The sequence below is a fragment of the Jaculus jaculus genome, chromosome X (assembly GCF_020740685.1).
Source record: "Jaculus jaculus isolate mJacJac1 chromosome X, mJacJac1.mat.Y.cur, whole genome shotgun sequence".
Classification (NCBI taxonomy): Eukaryota; Metazoa; Chordata; class Mammalia; order Rodentia; family Dipodidae; genus Jaculus; species Jaculus jaculus.
Window position 1 is genome coordinate 43,232,396 of NC_059125.1, and position 20,945 is coordinate 43,253,340.

Here is a 20,945-nt window from a genome sequence, read left to right on the forward strand (position 1 = left end):
TTCCACAAAGTGATTGTGCAACATAGTCCATTGGTGAGAACAAATTTGGAAGATAGTAACAACACCAACATCTATGATGCAAACCCTTTAAGATTCCATGCTGCAGAACTCTGGAGACAAGTTACTTCCGCTTCAGCCATCTACATATTCCATATGAGGAAAATGAGCCTCTTCACCAGACAAATCAACTCCATCACCAATCCATCCACTGGAGGATGCACAGAGATGTACACGTTTAGTTGGAACAATGAGGACAGTGATGAAACATTTACACGCAAATATGAAACAAATAAAAAGTTCCTGTCAGTGTTCTTTGTGCCCTGGTCAGTACAGATGTTGACTTCTGATTATGCTTATTAGGTTTATGATTATTATAATTATGAAGATGAAGAAGATACCACCATGACAACAACTAAACCAACTACAGCCATGGTGGCTGCATGGAAGAACCTGAAGAAATATATGACCAGAAGAAAGCTTTAAATGGCAGCCAATACCCAAACCATATGGTGCAAAATATGAATTCTAGGATAAGTATGTACAGCTGAACTCTACCAACCACACCATTTTGTGTGTGGCTGGCTTCCCAAACCTGCCTTATTTCAGGAAGCTAGAAAGATAGAACTCTCACACAATAGATATGGATGCCACCAACAACAGCTTTCTACCTGTACCAGACTGGCAAAATATATTAACCTTGGCAACTTAGCATTACAAATTTCCTATCACCCCCATGGATCCAATTCCACAGCCCTATGCTACTTATGATTTGGATTCCCAGATAAAATATGAATGCAACTCTTATGATGTTCTATGCCTTTTGGCAATGGCAGTGCCAGCTACAAACAACAGCAATGGGACCAGAATAGCCTACCTAGCCATGCTATGTGTCCAGCAGGTATGGGTGAATTGGACGGGTAGGACAGTAATTGTAATGGGAGGATATATTCTTTTTTGTCATGATTTCGGAAGAAATGCTATGGATGTCTCATTATTCCCTAGCCAGGATATTTGTCTCTTACACAGAAGGTGTGGTTGGTGAGCCATGCACATTCCCAGTGTGATGAGTTCACCACAGCTACACACATGAAACCGGGTTTGGAAAACTCCTACTCACCTTTCAACTGGACTTGTACAGCTACACAATCTGGGTTACAACAATATACCAATATTTCTTTCAACCAGTCACACATTTTCAGCTTCAAGGTGAGCATCCAATACAACTTGGCTTTGAGGACCTTTCAGTCCCCATTTTTTGTACTATGAACAAGAAATCTCCAATTATTGTAATGGAGAAATGAAAAGCTGGGAGTAGAGACTATGGACATACCTTAATGTACTTTTTTTGACACAAAAAATATGACTACCACAGGAGCACTCATGGATAGAGGGTTTTTTAAAAATTTTTTTATTACTAGCCAGATCACACTGATGTGTGACACATTACAATTCAATGGAGAAAACTCAGCAGAACCTTTTCTAATACCCTTGGATGTGTACCTTCATAACAAAATTGTAGAATATATGTATCATCGAGCACAGGAAAAAGCCACACGTTTTTTAAATTTTTAAATTTTTTTATCTTTTTTGTTTGTTTGTTTATTTGCTTTTGTTTTTCAAGGTAGGGTTTCTCTGCCACAGCAGACATACACTCTGCAAGAGTCAAAAAAAAAAAAAAAAAAGCCAAAGAGGGGCTTGCTCTGAGAAGTGTCCGAGGGAAGTCAGTCTGGAAGCAAAGCCTAGACTGCTAAGCCACACGTTTGTTTTTTAAAAAAAAAAACTTTATTTATTTATGACACACACAGAGAGAATGGGCATGCCAGAGCCTCTAACTACTGCAAACAAACTCTAGATTCATGCGCCACCTTGTGCATCTGGCTTATGTAGGTCCTGGGGAATTGAACCTGGGTCCTTAGGCTTCGCAGGCAAGCGCCTTAACTACTAAACCATCTCTCCAGCCCTAAACCGCATGTTTTAATGTGTCAACAGTGAACAACATATTTCCTAGACTTGGGTGTGAAGAATTGGCCAGTGTACCAGGGTGACCCACTGGACCATGTGCACGCTAGGTACATGATAAAAACAGTGGATAACAGATCCATACAATGGTGTAACAGGGATGGAATGAAGTTTGGTCCTAGGTTCCAACCCTTCAAGCATCACCACAATTTACCTTATTACTTTTACCTGTTTCTTCCTCTACCTAGAGTACACGAGGGGGATGTATTGGATCTGGTGAGTCACAGTCTCTTCATTAATGCTACACAGCCATCTATATTAAGAGATACCAGGTATACCAGGCATGGTGGCACACACCTTTAATCTCAACACTTGGGAGGCAGAGGTAGGATTGTCATGAGTTTGAGGATAGTCTGAGAGGCCATAATGAATTCCATGTCTGCCTGAGCTAGAGTGAGACCCTACCTCAAAAAAACAAGAGGGGGGGGACACTAAGTATTAATTTGATTCTGTTTGGATTTACCCTATCTCATTCCAAACTTGTTACATCAAGGAAGATAGTGACACCCCTTGCATTTTAGACAGAGGAATTCTATGACTCATACAAATTCTTTACAGCTCATTATAAACCAGCAATCCTTAGAGATATGGACCTGACAGCGCCACCTGTGGTATTACAAGTGCTGATATTGGTTTAGTGGCACAACCAAAAATACAACCTATAAGGTTAACATTTAATTTGAAAAATTGGGTGCCACCTGAAGGGATGTACCCAGAAATGCAGTTGCCACTTTTCTCTTATTCTTCAGCTAACCATTGGTCTGCAAGGGAACCATTACAGTTCTTAGCAATTGGAGCATTCTTGGCTGGGGCAGCATTGGGCTCCAGTATCACATCTGCCATGCATCAATCCAAGCCAACATCAAGGCTATAAAGTACCTATCTCAGGAAAACCACAAGCTATAACAGTGTTATCAGATGCTCTGAATACAACTCATGCACTAATCACCCAGATGCAAACATAAATAGACCTGCTTAAAGAATCTATGAAGGAGAACGACGTAGATATGCAGAAAGCAATGCAACTGATGTTGAACATGGTCAAGGATACCAGGACCTCCCAACAATGCTTACAGTATCAACTTCTGATGAATAGGTTAGAAATTGAGCTGTCCAAATTATTTGAAGCTGGCATTGGTGCCAAAACTGGAACATTTAAATCCATCTTAGATGGAAGGAAGTCATCATTCTGTGAGAATGGCCTATGTGTGATCCATTATCTACAAATTTTCATTGACAGAGCAGTTCCAGCATATATGACAATGCCTCTAGTACAAGAACTGGGAGGCAGTTTCGTCCCACCAATACAATCTTATTTGTGGGCAAGCACCTCTAATGAACCAGCTTATTACCCTATAGATGACACTATCCATTTAGGCTCTAACACCTATGTGGCGACCAAGCCCCTGATCACAGAATTACAAATTTCTTTTTTTATTTTTATTTATTTATTTGAGAGGGACAGAAAAAGGAAGAGAGAGAGAGAGCACCCCAAGGCCTTCAGCTGCTGCAAATGAACTCCAGACCACCTTGTGCATCTGGCTTACACATGGGTCCTGGGACTTGAACCTGGTTCCTTTGGCTTTTGCAGGCAAGCCCTTAACCACTAACCCATCTCCCCAGCCCACAGAATTACAAATTTCTGCCATCTCCCTTACCACCTTCTATGGTAGAGTGGATTCAATCTAGGAATACAATCTAGGAAATTTCATCTTTTCAGTATGTAGTACAAAACCTTTTAACCTCACATCCCACTTTTTATAACAATACCAGCTTGAAGTACAAAACCTTGTACTGGAATCTGCCAGAAGGCTGTCACTTAGCATCTGACACCTACAAAGTGATTGAAGAATTTGTTTTAAGCAACAAGACACACATCTCTACCATAACCATTGCACAATCCCCCATCTTTGATTCAACATCCTTCGATGCATCTTGTCTGGATGATGTCAAATACTGTGAGGAAACCAAAGCAGCCGTACAGAATTTGACTGATATACTGAAGCATAATGAGAAACAGTTTGTAAACAGGGACAAATCCATACATGACTACTTTAACACCTGTGACAAAGAGACCAACAATGTCAGCCATCTGGCACATGTTCTGTAAACTGACACCTTAGCTTGGGAACACAAGGTCAGAGGCATTAGCCTCTGCACCTTTCTGGACATATTGGGCCAGATGGAGTGGCTAGATGTTTCATGCATTTGGACTTGGAATCCTATGCATTGGCTTAAGCAACTGTTGTACATATGTGCTTGCAGTATGCTTATAGTATGTTTGAAAATTATGATTGTCATTTGTAGATTTCTACAAGGCACTATTGAAAGGAAGAACTTGCAACTGATCCATGACCTTTGTTTTGTTTTTGATTTTTCGAGGTAGGGTCTCACATCCCACTTTTATAACAAGGCTGACCTGGAATTCATTATGTAGTCTCAGGGTGTCCTCAAACACATGATGATCCTCCTACTTCTGCCTCCCAAGTGCTTGGATTAAAGGCATGTGCCACCATGCCCACCATGATCCTTGACCTTTTTGAAGGCCGAAGTTAACGTGACATACCTCTCTAAATGCAGATTTTGTCCTGCCTGTCTCAGATCTCATTTCTTCTGCAAATGTTGGAAAAAGTGCATGGACTATGAAACCCGTAAGATCATACAAAAATTGATGGGGTGGATATCACCCTCCCAATGCCACTTTTGTACCTGTCTTTGGTCTGTTATCATGAGAATCTGGTGAGATGATAATAATACACTGTAGTATTTTTATGTCATATCTTACATCACAATTTAGCTCTGCATATAACATATTATAGGCATGAACAACATGTTGTAGTTTTAGCTGAATTTTTGGTAGCATTATATGTTTCCAATAGACATTATATGTATCCTGCAGTTATTTAACATATGATTGTGCATGACCCTGATTCTGCCCTGAGAATGCTTGACTTCTCCTGGAGGTCCTTGGAATAGACGGAAAAGAACCCTGTTATCCCTGTTAGAACATTAGAGGCACATTGTCTTAGATTTCTTGCAAGGCCATTTGCAAAATTTCGTTTGTTTCAACTAACTCCTTATTTGACATTGAAATTGTACTAGTGGTCATTTGTGCAGTACCGCATTTTGAAATGTGCTACCCATATTACTCATTGAGACAGTATGATTTGAAATTGCCTACCCTGGAATGATGTATGATGTTTGCAGTGATTTGTGATGCCCCTTTGCTGTGACAGTGCTAAAGAGGAAGGTCTAGTTAGTCCTGTAATGGAATAATGCACTACACCCCCCCAAAGAAGCACCTCTCTTGTTGCAGTTATCTCACAGATCTTCACTGCCAAGTCTGCCGCTTCTCTGAGCTCTAATTCAAAAGGCATAATTGTTCTTTGCTTTCTCTTCTTTAGATGTGGCTGAAATCCTAAGCATGTTTGCCTTGATGCTATGGGGTTTTCCCATCTCTTTCTCAATAAATTTCCTTTGCCTTACTCATTCTTTGTTGTCGTTGTGCTTACCTTTTCTGTGGTTAGGAGTCAAAGAATTCGACAGTATGAAAGCCTGCAATAATAGTGTCACAGTTACACCATCTTGAAACACTCCACATACTCCACAGACCCATGTATCTTTGAGGGCTTGTCTACAGAATAATGAGGTGGTGCAGGATCCTTTGACTGTCCTTTGACACCTGTGATAAGAGAATTTTGAGATGTCCTAAATCTAGTTATAAGCCAGAGAATGGAGGGAAGGAAATGATAAGAGAAGTTTAACTGGCAGCTTCTAAGTAAACAAAGATAAGGAATGCATTCCTTTCCTGTGTGCTGAAGATTTACCCACTAAGGCCCCATCACATTCTGCTTTTAGAACCGACCAACCAAACAGCAGCAAAAACTTCTCTCTATAAATTAACCTTTGATCCCAGGACTTTGCCCTATTCACATTGTCCTGCCACTTTTATCTATAGGTTCAACATAATCAATTCGTTTCTTCTCTCCCTAGATTTTTTGTTGTTTGTTTTTCTCAAGGTAGGGTCTTACTCTAGGCCAGGCTGACCTCTGTACCCCAGTCTGGCTTCAAACTCATAGCCATCCTCCTGCCTCTGCCTCCCAAGTGCTGGAATTAAAGGTGTGTGGCACCACACCCAGCGTCCCCCAAATTTTATTATGAAACACTTCTGTCTCCTTAGGTCCATAGCCATTTTTTTTTCACTGCCATCTGGCCATTCTGCTGGTAGCTTAGGAAATTTGTCCAAGGACCAGAGCTTTCCCCTTTTAGCACGTGTCAGCCCAATAAATCATTATTTCAGAGGCCCGAGTTTTTGAAAGCTGACTTAACACCTGGAAAACAGCCTTTTCTTCAAGGAGCTATGTGTCGTTTTGCTGGTAAATGCGCAAAGGTCTTCTTTGGATGCAATGAAAAGCGTTCATTGCGAAAGAGGCTTTAAGGAAGTGTATTTTGGGGTACAGAGGCAGCGAGTTTGTTGGGGAGGATGGCTGCAATCATTTGACATGACAAATAGGGTTATCCTTCATGCTCAGACCTACTTGGTTAGGTCAGGTGAGCAGGACAATGGAGGACCCTCCCCGAGTGTGACCTTTGGTTAAGTGTGGCCTCCGCCCTGGAGCCTCTAGCAGGCGGACCTTGCGCTGCGTGACTAACATGTCGGGCCCGGGCGCGCCTGGGACTTTCCGGGACTGGCCACGCCCGCCGCGCGGAGCTGGAGCGGGCGTTGTGGTGGGGGCGGGGGAGCTTCCGGCTGGCCTAGAAACCCAGCTGCAGCTCCGGACTCGCAGCGCCCTCTAACGGCCACTCTGCGAACTACCAGCTCTCCGGGTCGGGGTTGAGGTCCGGATGCCCCGCCCGTTTGGCCCCTGGGAAGGGGTGGGGTTGGAATGGTGGTTACCAGCCCCGGCTGCCCAGGTTTCCCATAGACTTGACCTTAAGGGGAAAATGCTTTAGTGTGTCATGCGTGGCTGCCAACCAGGGCTAGCGAGCTGAACTAGTTCTCAAAGGAGAGAAGGGCTGGGCCTCAGACTGAACCTCCATTATCGCGGTGACACGTCCAGAGGTTCCGGTTTCAGAAGGGGGTGAGACTGCACCCCGCGGTGTCGCAGCCCGCAGCTGACGTCATTCCACCGAGAGTCAGCGGAATGAGAGCACTCTATCTCCCTTCCCCAACTCCAATTCCAGAACCGAGGCTCTTGGGCCCAGGCTGATCTAACTAACCCCCACGAGCTGGCCTGTGAATAAAGAACAAACCACAGAGGGTGCAGTCCAGGCAGTTTAGGGCGCCTGGCAAGAACTGGAATAGCTGGCCTGCCCCATCGTGTTCTCAAGCAGGCAGGCAGTACGGGTGGTGTGTTTTGTGTTCTTACGAGAGGCCCAGACAATCCTGGGACCAAGAGTCAGGGGGATCGGATCCTAAGTCCACCTTTGCGCTGTGAACTAAAGTTCTTTCAACATTCTGTGTGTATATTACAGGTTCCCCAGACAGCTTGAATTGGCTGATTACAGCAACGTGATTTGTGGAAAGCTGGAATGTTGTGGAAAGAGGAGAGTCAAAATTATAACTTATATCTGGCTTGACCTTCTAAATTTATTTTTGTGGCAGGGTCTCACTTTAGCCTACGTTGACCTGGACGTCACTCAGTAGTCACAGGCTGACCTGGAACTGACAATGAGTCTCCTACCTCAGCCTCCCTAGTGCTGGGATTCAAAGTGTGAGCCATCAAGTCCAGCTGGCCTAACAGTCTTGTGAAGATTATGGAAGCTTCTCATAAAGTATTACTAAACTTGCCAGACTTCTTGCCTCCACGTACCATAAATGGAAGAATGCTACAAAGTAATATTTGAAACTTGTGGAAAAAGATTTCCAAGCTTTTCTGTAGCCTGCCTATAGGATACTTCCACCAACATAACTGAAAATTTATTAATTTATGAGCCGGGCGTGGTGGCGCACGCCTTTAATCCCAGCACTCGGGAGGCAGAGGTAGGAGGATCTCCGAGAGTTCGAGGCCACCCTGAGACTCCATAGTGAATTCCAGGTCAGCCTGAGCCAGAGTGAGACCCTACCTCGAAAAACCAAAAAAAAAAAAAATTATTAATTTATGATTTTATTTTGCTATGTGACTATAAAGTTTATGTCTACTCTTCCACTGTGGAACACAGCATTCAGGGAAACCCAGATAGGTGTTCCCAAGCCTTGGTCACTTATACTTGGCTCAGAATAAACTTCTTATTTCCTTTAAAGCAGAGTCATTTTATGTCAACACCTGTCACCCTGGGCAGTAGTCCTCTTAACCTTTCTGGGCCTCAGTTTCCTTAGTTGAAGAATGGGAGGTCTGGTTTGGATTATGGTATATGTCTATGTTATATTAAGATATACTATATAAGGCACAGGAATTGAGGATACCTGTCCTGAGACTACCAAATGAGAGAAGAAGGCAGAGCCATGGCCAACCTTTACCTTAATTCGTTTACTGCAGTTACCTCAGAAATTCTCACACAGGCTACAATTCTACTCTGCTGACAGTTGGGCACCTCCACCTGCATAGCAAACATAAGCTCACTTGTAATATTTGTGAGATCTGGGGCAAGCAGAGAGAGAGAAAGAGAGACAGAATGGGTGCACCAGGGCATCTTGCTCCTGCAAATGAACTCCAAATGCATGCACCACTTTGTGTATCTGGGTTTATATGAGTACTGGGGAATTGAACCCAGGCCATCAAGATTTCAAGCAAGCACCTTTAATGGCTGAGCCATCTCTCCAGCCCCTAACACAGCCAAATGGGGGGAAAAAAACCCACAAAAATTTCCCAGGGCACAGTGGGCTTATATTCACACCCAGGACCCTTGTGCAAAGAGAACTTCAAACTTCCTCTCAGAGGAGCCAGAACTTGGCAAGATGCCATAGGTGCCTGGGACTGCTGTCCCACCAGGGAGCAAGAGCCAGCCTGCGCTCAGGCTTGGTGGATTTGCTGAGACGAGGAGCATGTGACACAGTTGAACCACAGGCCTCCTGGGCCAGAGAACCAGGTGTCCTTGCTGCCTTCACCTGGTTCCCACCTCTAACTAAACCAGGCCTTTGCAAAACTCACAGAGGATCTCCCCTCCCCGCATCTTGTTAAAATACAGTGAGTCAAAGGGTCTGTTTGGAGCTGCCTGATGTTGTTTTCCTAACCGGCTCCCTGGGGCTGCTGCAGCTGACTGCACCTGGGTCCACAGGCCAAGCTGAGCGTTAAGAACTGAACCCCAGGTCTGGTGGCTTTGTGAAACCTCAGCAAGATTCTGAAGGTTGGACCTGGTGCCTCAGGCCATGGCTATGAGTCTCAACCCCAAAGTTTCTAGTCTGCCTAGAGGGGAAGGCTCCTGATGCTGTCTGCTTTGGCATCATTCACTACCTACCTCATCAAAGAAAGTAAACCAGCAGCCTATATTTTGAGGAAACATCATTATGTTAAATTGTCTTGTCTGTTCTCCAGCTCTCCAGGTTATATAACATATCCTTGTTGAAAATGCTGATAATACTATTTGGGTGGCAGGAAGCCAATTTCTGATTACATATTGCTGGTGGCTGGGACTAAGGCTGGGGTCAGGGAAATGGACAGCATGTGGGGAGTGTTTAAGGATGGAAAGGAGCTTGGCAGATGGAGAGGGCAGCAGGGCCTGGGTGGCCGAGCCCTGAGTATAAAGCTGATTGGTGTGTCAGGAAAATCTGTCATTGGCTTTGATGATTGGAAAGGAAGACACATTCTCTCATCTCTGTTAATCCTCATCTGATACAGAGGATTTTCCTGCCATTATATCTGGAGAAAGAAAAACAAGCACTCAAACCTGCACCACCAGCTATTCCTCCTTGCCACTCCACCCCGTGCCCCCTTCCTCAGCCTTTATTTCTCAATGGACTTTTTTCTTTAGTTGTGGCGGCCTGTGTTGAGAGATGGAGGGACCAAGGGCGCTGTGGGGTACCTCGGGGGAGCAGGTCCAGGCAAGCCCCCAGGACGGTAAGCAGCATTCGGGGACAAGCCACTAAAGGTTCTTGGCAGAGGTTTTCCCATTGTCCATTTTCTTGCGGGGTTGTCAGTGACACTGGCTGAGTTGTTGTCAGGGCTTTGGCCTAATGAAGAGTTTGTAAACAGTTCCAAGCTGTCAATTTGTGTGTGTGTGTGGCGGCGGGGGTGGGGGATTCTGATTGCCTGGTCTCACTGGTTTCTTAATCCAAGAACAGGGTCCTTCAGGGAGGGGGAGGAATGAATGTAAGGATGGGACATGGCCCAGGCATTGCAAATAAAGTATGGATTTGTGGGGGGTGGGGAGGTTCTCAAGGGACTGCCTTTGGCATCCTGTGACCTAGTGACCTGCAATTTCTCCCCTTAGGCAGGGTTCATACAGCTGGGTGGCTCTAAGCCATCAGTGCAAGGAAGGCCAAGGAATGCTGGTCCTGCTTCTGCATGGTAAGTCCGGCTGACAGTGGATGCCAGAATTGGAAGAGGACAGGAAAATGGCCAGAAGGCCTGTGGCTTCTGTTTAAAGACCTGGTCTCCAAGTGGCTCCAAGTCAGCTCTTTCTGATCAGATTTCACTGCGGTGTGATTGTGGGGGAGGGATGGATACAGGAAACAGCCAGTGGTAGGACCTATTTTTTTTTTGCATTTGTTTAAAAACAAAACTCCTGCACCAAATATATGAAATAGGTTATTCTAGTTTCAGATAATTCAGTATTACAGTCTTCCAAATGATAGTGATTTTCTACATACATTGTTTTAAACTTATATAGTTAAAAACAAAAATTTCTTAAACCATCTTCCTAAAGGACAGATGAAAAAGTAAAAAGATGATGAAACTGTGAGATTGCAGATATTTCATTTTTTTCATTTTTTTTTGTTGAAACAGGGTCTCACATAGACCAGGCTGGCCTCAATCTTGATATGTTGAACTTGTAGCAATCCTTCTGCCTTAGCCTCCTGATTATGGGGGATTACAGTTGTGTACCATCATGCCTATCTGTTTCTTTTTGTTTTTAGTCTAGGCTGACATGGAATTTACTCTGTAGCCCAGGTTGGCCTGAAACTCACAGTGATCCTCCTACCTCAGCCTATCTTTCTGTTTTGAGGAAGTTTTTTTTTTTTTCTATTGTTGTATGCATCTTCAGTATATTAAGAAGGGACTGTGGCTCAGTGGTGAAATGAGTGCTTGATCTGAGTGAGATCCTGGATACCATGACTAGCACTGAAAAATTAATTCCCACTCCCCACCCCCAACCCAAGATGATGCTTCACAAAATATTTTCTCCAGCTCCAGCAGTTCAAATCCAAAATAGACTGGAGTGGGGGGGATCTCTTAAGTTCTTCAGTAAACGATTCTATACAAAACATCTGTTTCTAACCATGGGGTGAATTTAATTACTTGAAGTCAGGATGATCTGTGTAGTAGAATGTGACAGAGAATATTTTATCCTATCATTCTAAAAGAGTTGTAACAGAATTCTCTTATTCTGTATTTTACTTTTTCAAAAAGTGGAACTTGGGGCTGGAGAGAGAGATCAGCAGTTAAGGTGCTTGTTTGCCAACCCTAATGACCCAGGTTCATTTTCCCAGTACCCCCATAAAGCCAGATGCACAAAGTGGCACAAGTGTCTGAAGTTCATTTGCAGGGGCTAGAGGCATGGCTAGTTTTTCTCCTCTCTGTCTGTCTCTCTCTACTTGAAAATAAAAAAATAAAAATGAAGAGTGGAACTTGTTCAGTTCAGTCAAGCAGTAGGCAATGCACTTTCAGTCTGTGCAAAGGATGCATCCTTATTGTTTTTGACCTTGGGAAATTTACCTTGAAGGGAGATTCAATAAATAAATGAGAATAAAATTGGAACAGCACATAGGGAACATTATGATAAATAGGATATGACTTCCTACCTTGAGGATCCTCCAAAGGACAGAGGTTGATATTTATATATTTATCTAATTTTTATGTAATTTATATATTTATATAATTACCAATAGCCAGCTTCTTGCCATTTCACCTAACTAGAAAGGTGAAAAAAATTATTGACTCTTTGGGACAAAATACTTGCTTCTAAGAGCCAATATTATTTTCACCATGCACCCAAAGCTCTGCTGTTGGTCTCAAAATGCAGACAGTATTCAGAGTTTGCATGTTGCAAAATTCAAAATGCTAAAAGGCATCCAGACTTCTGGTGACAATGTGGTCAACTCAGCGGTGACATTGATTGCTAACAATAGATGTACTTAAAATTACTGACCATCTCCACGTCCCTTGGTGCTTTCATTTAAAACACTCCAGCAGCACAGAGAACATTTCTCTGACAAGTCATAGCAATAGGGACAATATGTTCCCAAGAAGCAGGCAGGGAGGGATGGCTAGTGAAAATGTCTGACTGAGTTTCCCAGAACAAGAGCTTAGGGAGAATCAGAGGTAGCTTATAGCAGGAGAAATTTGGGGCAAGCCTGAAAAGAAATTCTCTTTCTGGGGAAAGATAGGTCTCCTGGAAGAGCTTCTTTTCACAGATGGATATAAGTAAAATACCCCTTTAGAGATGTCAGGGTTTGTGTTCTGACCATATCTTTAATTTTTTTTTATGGTAGAACATTTCTTTTCATTTGTTTAACTCATTATTGTTCTGACTTCATTCAAACCAGTGTCTTGTACCAATGAAATGTCTTCTGCCAGTTTAGACGTGGGGATTATCTTCCTCATTCAGACTGCAAGAGACTTCATGGGAAATATATTTCCTCTCTGTCTCTGTAACTTTACTCTGCTCACTAGACTAATTTTTTTTCTTTTAAAAATTATGCATTTATTTGGGGACAGAGAGAGAGAGAGAGAGAGAGAGAGAGAGAGAGAGAGAGAGAGAGAGAGAGAGAGAGAGATAGAGAGAGAGAGAGGGGGAGGGAGGGAGGGAGAGAGAGGAAGGGATATAAGTAAAATACCCCTTTAAAGATGTCAGGCTTTGTGTTTTGACCATTTCTTTAATTTTTTTTCTTTTAAAATTATGTATTTATTTGGGGAGAGAGTGAGAGAGAGGGAGGCAGGTAGAGAATGGGCACACCAGGGCCCCCAGACACATGTGCCCCCTTGGGCATCTGGCTTACATGGGTACTGAGGAATTGAACCTGGGTCCTTTGGCTTTGGAGGCAAGCACCTTAACCACTAAGCCATCTCTCCAGCCCTAAAATATTTTTTTTTAACATTTATATATTTACTTGCAAGTGCAGAGAGAAAGAGAAAGAATGCGCACACTATGGCATCTTGCTGTTGCAAAAGAACTCCAGATATATGTGTCATTTTGTGTATCTGGCTTTATGTGGATACTGGGGAATCAAACCTGGGCCATTAGGTTTTGCAAACAAGCTCCTTAACCGTTGAGCCAGTTCTCCAGCCTTTTACTATCCCCCCTTTCTTTTTCTTTTCTTTTCTTTTTTTTTTTTTTTTTTTGAGGTAGGGTCTCACTCTAGCCCAGGCTGTCCTGGAATTCTCTATGTAGTCTCAGGGTGGCCTCGAACTCACGGTGATCCTCTTACCTCTGCCTCCCAAGTGCTGGGATTAAAGGCATGTGCCACCACACCCGGCTGTATCCCCCCTTTCTTTGAGGTAAGGTCTGACTATAGCCCCGACTAACCTGGAATTCATTATGTAGTCTCAGGGTGATCCTCCTACCTGAGTGCTGGTATTAAAGGCGTGTGCCACCATGCCCAGCCTTACCATTTCTTTATATTAAAGTCTAAGGCATAATAAGTGCCTCATAAGGATTTGCTGGTTGAATGGGTAAAACCACCCAGAGTAGACCCTTTCTTCAGTTGGATACATTTTTTCAGACTAGGTGTTACATCTCCTTCTAAAAGGATAAGTATTGTATTTTAAAGGAAGAATGCTAAAAATGCAAAAGACTGACAAATACCAAACATTGAAGAGAATGTGAAATGACTGGAACTGAGTTGCTGGTAGAAATGTAAAATGGTACAAACATTGTGGAGTCCTGTTAGTCAGTTTCTTAGAAAGTCAGATATACTGATATGACCCAAGCCATCCTCCTTCTAGATAAATGAGAAAGGAGAACACATCTCCATTAAAAGACATGCATGTCTTGTATCAGCTTTAGTCACAATAGACCCAAACTGAGAACAATCAAAATGCTACTTATGTTAGTTACTCTTGTCACTGTGACCAAATGTGTGATGAAAACAACTGAAGGGAGGGAGGATTTGTCCTGGCTCACAGTGCCAGAGGTGTCCATAATTGCAGGGAGGCATGGTGGAACAGAGCGGTTCACATCATGTGTGGTGGTTTGTTTCAGGTGCTTCTACCTAAACTTAGGTGTTCTGAATGCTAGGTTCCCAGCTGATGGAGATTTGGGAATTAATGCCTCCTGGAGGCAGTCTATTGTTGGGGGTGGGCTTATGGGAGTTATAGCCAGTTTCACCTTGCCGGTCTTTGGCACACTCTCCTGTTCCTGTTGTCCACCTTTTGTAGGCCAGGGGGTGATGTCCACCCTCTGTTCATCATGTAGCTTCCCCCTTGAGCCTGTAAGCCAAAATAAATATTTTGTCCCCACAAGCTACTCTTGGTTGGGTGATTTCTTTTTTTAAAAAAAAGTTTTATTTATTTATTCGAGAGTGACAGAGAGAGAAAGAGGCAGACAGAGAGAGACAAAGAGTGGGTGCGCCAGGGCTTCCAGCCACTGCAAATGAACTCCAGATGCGTGTGCCCCCTTGTGCATCTGGCTAATGTGGGTCCTGGGGAATCAAGCCTCGACCTGGGGTCCTTAGACTTCACAGGCAAGAGCTTAACTGCTAAGCCATCTCTCCAGCCCTGGTTGGGTGATTTCGATGGGCAATGTGAACCTGACTGCAATAGTCAAGTGGTACCGAGGAGTGGGATTGCTGCTAGACACCCGACTTTGTAGCTTTGGCCTTTTGGAGCTGATTTTCAAGAGGAATGTGGAAGGATTTGAAAGGTTGGCCTAAGTGGTGTCTTGTAGTGCTGTAAGTACAGCTTGATGGACTATTCTGGTCAGAGTTGAAAGGCCGGAATGCAGTAAGAACTATGGACTGAGGTTTGGCTTCTGAGGGTGAGAAAGAGCTTTGCCTACACTGGGCTAATAGTTTATGTGGGAAGCTTGCTGTTATGCCCGTGTCCTGAGAAGTTGTGCAGAGTCGTTTTGCGTAGAAATGAACTGGAGTAAGCAAAGGGATATGGCACAGAAAGAAAAATCTTTGGGTGAACTGCTGCCCATTCGGCTGCAATTGCGATATAACAACTTTTGAGACTGGGCCAGCTCACCTGCACTGGGGCAACAGGAAGAATGTAGACTCTTTTGAAGGGGCCTGAGTGCTCAAAGAGTGTTCTGTTCTTCAAAGTCTGTTTTATTTCCACCTGGATTAACAAAATGGCACTCTTCCTGGTATTGTGGAGTATAAGAAATGCAGGAAAGACGATCATTGAATTTGCAACACGGTCTTGTGTTTTGGAAATGGCCATGGGCAGTGTGAAGCAGGCTTGCTGGATGCCTGCATAGAGACCCCATGGGGCCATGAGGATGAACCTTGCATTGCAGTGGAGACCCAGTGGAGATGCCGGGACCATGAGATGGCTGCTAAGGAGAGCTGCCGGCCCCTGATAAAAGTTTTTCAGGACTGTGTGTAGCCTAGCTGGAGGGGTGGAATTGGAACTCCAGAGTCTTAGTGCTGGTCAGAATTATTGAACTTGAAGATTTGTCATTGGCTAGAGTTGTTGGATTTGAAGCTACAGAGTTGTTTGCCCTGATTGTTTTAAATCTTATATTAGTTGAATATTTCTTTGCTATGCCCAATGCCATCTCTTGTAATGTGTTTATTCTGTGTCATTATGGTTTTGGGGGGATTTTGTGATATTATGGCTCAGTTAAAAGGCCTTGGACTATGGGGATGTATGAACATCATTGGAATTGATAAAACCTATGGGGACTTTTAACAGTTGACTGAATGTACTGTATTTTATATCATGTATGGATATCAGTTTATGGGGTCAGGGGTGGAATGTGGTGGTTTGATTCCATTGTCCTCCATAAATTTAGATGTTCTGAATGCTAGGTTCCCAGCTGATGGAGATTTGGGAATTAATGTCTCCTGGAGGGAGTGTATTGTTAGGGGTGGGCTTATGGGTGTCATAGCCAGTTTCTCCATTCCAATATTTGGCACACTCTCCTGTTGCTATGGTCCACCTTATGTTGGTCAGGGGGTGATGTCCACCTTCTATTCATGCCATTGTTTTCCCTGCAATCATGGAGCTTCCCCGTCGAGCCTGTAAGTCAAAATAAACCTCTTTTCTCCACAAGGTGCTCTCGGTTGGGTGATTTCTGCTGACAATGTGAACCTGAATACAACATCATGGAACACAGGAAGTAGAGGAAAGGGAATACAAGAAGGGGCCAGGGCAAGATACAGCCCTAAGTACCTGTCTGCAGTAACCTTTTCCCCCCAGCTAGACCATACTTCCTAAAGTTTCCACACCCTCCCAGAATAATGCCACAAGCTTGGGACCAAGTACTTCACACATGAGCTTATGAGGGGTATTTCATATTCAACCTTACCACTAATCAATAGGTGATTGATCAAGGAAATGGAGGTGTATCCGTATCTATACCTATACAGATTCTAGTCAGCTCAGAAAGGCAAAACTAGTCAAAAGTTCAGAAAGTGGATCTATAGTTGTCAGGAGCTAGGCTGTGGAGAGGGTAGATGTCAAAGGGACTTGAGGAAACCTAGAAATTATATTAGAAATGCTCTAAACTTCCTCTTCTCCCCTCTCTCTCTCTCTCCCTCTCTCCCTCTTCTCTTTCTCTCTTCACAGTGTCTCACTCTGAAGAACTCACTCTGTAGTCCTAGATTGGCCTTGAACTCATTGTGATCCTTCTACCTCAGCCTCTTGAATGCTGGGCTTATAGGTATGAGATACCACCATGCATGGCTCTAGAAATGCTCTAAATTTTGATTGGATTGATAGATGTATATATTAGTTATACTTTCTGAACTGTATATTAAAATGGGTATATTTTATTTTAAGTAAATTATACCATAAGCAACTTGATCTGAAAGAAGAAAGGAAGGTTGTAGGGAGAGAATAGCTATACTCCAAGTGGATTAAATCCCAGAAAGTTAGGTGGTACTGTGGCATGTTGAGCAATATGTGTGAGATTCATTGATATCACTGTGGGGGATAGTGGTTCCTTCCTTTTATTGACAAGTAATATCCTTTGTGTGAATATACTAGTTTATGCATAACATTTCCTTATTATTGGGCATTTAAGTTCCTTCCTATTAGGGTCATGTCCTATTCTATTTTCTGTTGCTGTACCAAAATACTGACAGCTACATTGTTTATAAAGAATAAAGGTTTATTTAGCTCACAGTTCTTGAGGTTCAAGAACATAGAACCAATATCTGCTTGGCTTTGGTTGGGGACTCATGGTAGAAGTGTGTGCAATAAGAAGAGATTATATGGTGAGACACACACACACACAAAAAAAAAAAAACACAGGAGGATTCAGGGGAGATTCAAGGTTAGCTAATAACAACCTACTCTTGTGGGACTTCCTGGGATATCAAGAACATATTCAAGGGAATACAAGGGAAGTACCCCAGAGACTGACTTACTTATACCAAGTTCTGGATCTGTATCTATGTATGTATCTAATAGGTTTTTTTGAAGTAGGGTCTCCTTGGCTGGCCTCGAACTCGCAATGATCCTTCTACCTCTGACTCCAAAGTGCTGGGATTAAAAGTGTGCATGTAATGATTTATTATTTGCAAACAAAGAAAGAGTGAGATAAAACAAGTGAGCAAGAGAGAGAGAGAGAGAGAGAGAGTTAGAGGGAGAGAGAGAGAGAGGGAATATGGATATTCCAGGGCATCTTGCCACTGGTAATTAACCCCAGACGCATGCACCATTTTGTATAGCTGGCTTTATGTGAACACTGGAGAATCAAACCTGGGACATCAGGCTTTGCGAGCAAGGGCTTTTAACCACTGCCTGACTCTTAAGGGTCTTGCAACTTGAGCCAGGTATGGTGGTGTATATCTGGAATCCAAGCACTCTATTTTTAGCTACAGAGAGAGTTTGTGGCCAGCCTAATCTACATTTGATCCTGTCTCAAAAAAGATCCTACACCCTGACACTACCACACTGAGGACAAAGTCTTTAACATATGAACCATTGGACAACACACGAGACACAAATGTCCAAACCATAGCATGGTAATGATCAATATTTAGGCCTGGAGGCCTTTCTAGGACTTTGTATCCTATTGGTCAGATGGGACAGATTTTCACACTTAAGTTCCAGAAGGCCTGCAAAGCCATCAGCAGACCACTTCTCCAGTGACAGATTTATCCAGTGCTCAGGACTCACCTGAGCCAGCAAAAGCCAGAGTCCATGATCTTTTCTTCCTGTCACAAAAAGGTACTTGCATGGTATGGGAAGCAAGTTCTAGGGTCACATGAGGCCAGAAGCCATTGAACAGTCTCCCCTGCTGTGTTGCTATTTCTTCCAGCCCCTTTTGAGAAACCTAGCATTGGGTTTGGTGTGAGGAGCAGTTAGGGGAGGCATTTGCCAGGAGAGGGAAGAGAATGATTTCTAGAGCCAAAGTGGCTTGAATAGATTTTGCTGAAACCAGAACATGGACCATATTTTTCCCATGCTATTTTGGTTTCATGTAACACAGTCTTTTTCAAACAATGAGCATAAAGAAACATTCTAAACTCAGTCTGTGGTTGGAAACTCCATGAGTAACTGTTCCCTTAGCAGACCTCAAGGGGGAAAACACATATTTGCAAAGCCGAGGGCCTCCAGAGAGTGACTGCTCAGCTGGTCTGCATTAAGATGCTATTCTGTGCCTGGGCCTGGCCAAATTGACTCTCTGCAGCTCAGGGCCGGCCTGCACATCGCTCTAGAGCACGAAAACAGGGATTCCTTTTGTCCAGATTCAGGGATACCTTGTGACTTTTTGTAAAAACGGAGATAAAATTTAGCACTAATCATTTTAAATTGTGACACTTAGCACATTCACAGTGATGCATAACCATTACCTGTACCTAGTCCCAAGACAATTTTTCATCCCCCCAAAAGGAAATCCTGTGTCTATTATTAAGCAGTTATTACAAGGTTTTTCCCTTTTTTCAGCCCTAGTAGTCACAAATCTGCTTTCTGTCCTTATGGATTTGCCGACTCTAGATACTTCCTATAAAGGGAAATAATATAATATGTGACAATGTGCAACTGGCTTATTTAATTAATCATGTTTTTTTTTCTGCAGTACTGGGGATTAAACATTAAACATGCTAGGCAAGTGTTATATCACTGAGCTGTAGCCTCATACCTTTTTTTTTTAGTAATTTATCATTTTTATTTTTATTTATTTATTTGAGAGAGGGAAAAAGGGAGAGGGAGGGAGGGAGGGAGGGAAGGAGAGAGAGAGAGAGAGAGAGAGAGAGAGAGAGAGGGAGAGAGAGAGAGAATATGAATATGAATGGGCATGCCAGGGCTTCCAGCCACTGTAAATGAACTCCAGATGCATGTGCCACCTTGTGCATCTGGCTTAAGTGGGTCCTGGGGAATCAAACCGAGGTCTTTTGGCTTTGCAGACAAGCATCTTAACAGCTAAGCCATCTCTCCAGCCATTTTATTCACTCTGAAATTTTTTGATGACATATGCCTTAAATCCAACCAATTTATTTTTTAAAAACGTTTTTATTGACAACTTCCATAATTACAGAAAATAAACGATGATAATTCCCTCCCCTCCCCTACTTTCCCCTTCACAAACCCACTGTCCATCATATCTGTTGCAGTCAGGTTCACATTGCTGGTAGAAATCACCCAACCAAGAGCAGCTTATGGGAAAAATTGGTTTATTTTGGCTTACAGGCTTGAGGGGAAGCTCCATGATGGCAGGGGAAAATGATGGCATTAGCAGAGCGTGGACATCACTCCCTGACCAACATAAGGTAGACCATAGCAACAGGGAATTGTGCCAAACACAGGCAATGGAAACTGGCTATAACACCCATAAGCCTGCCCCTAACAACACATTCCCTCCAGGAGGTATTAATCCCCAAATCTGCATCAGCTAGGAATCTAGCATTCAGAACACCGAAGTTTATGGGGGACACCTGAATCAAACCACCACAATCTGCCCCTGGCCCCCATAAACTGATAACCATTCATGATATAAAATGCAATGCATTCAGCCCAACTTAAAAAGTCCCATTTTTTTTTTTTTTTTTTTTTTATAAATCCCAATGGCTTACATGGGTCCTGGAGAATTGAACCGGGATCTTTTGGCTTTGCAGGCAAACACCTTAACTGCTAAACCATCTCTCCAACCCCAATCCAAGGTCTTTTAACTGAGCCATAATTCCAAAAAATAACCTCAAAAAACCCCATAATGGCACAGAATAAGCATTCACACTGCAAAAGGTTACATTGAGCATAGCAAAGAAATATTCAACCAATACAAGATTTAAAACTACCAAGGCCAACATCAAACTCTGTTGCTTCAAGTCCAACAACTCTAGCCAGTGACAAATCTCCAGTGCCAATAATTCTAACCAGCAACAAATCTCTGGAGTTCCAATTTCGCCCCTCCAGTGAGGCTACTCACAGTCCTGGAAAACTTCATCGAGGGCCGACAGCTCTCCTTGGCAGCCATCTCGTGGTCCCGGCATCTCCACTGGGTCTCCACTGCAACACATGGTTCATCCTCATGGCCCCATGGGGTCTCCATGCAGGCATCCAGCAAGCCTGCTTCACACTGCCCATGGCCATTCCCAAAACCCAAGACCGTGTTGCAAACTCAGTGACCCTCTTTCCAGCATTTCTTATACTCCACAATACCAGGTAGGGTGCCAAGTTATTAATCCGGGCGGGGTGTATGTGTGTGTGTGG

The 20,945-nt window shown here is 43.3% G+C and overlaps 1 protein-coding gene across 1 annotated transcript in view; it reads left to right on the top strand.

Annotated features, from left to right (window-relative positions):
- Positions 1-9,952: 9,952 nt before the first annotated feature.
- The window catches only part of Nyx (nyctalopin), a 39,644-nt gene continuing 28,651 nt past the window's right edge, over positions 9,953-20,945 (top strand). Inside the window, exon 1 of the mRNA XM_045139853.1 lies at positions 9,953-10,016. Within this exon, the coding sequence (XP_044995788.1) occupies positions 9,953-10,016 (64 nt within the window). The remainder of the gene's footprint in view (positions 10,017-20,945) is intronic.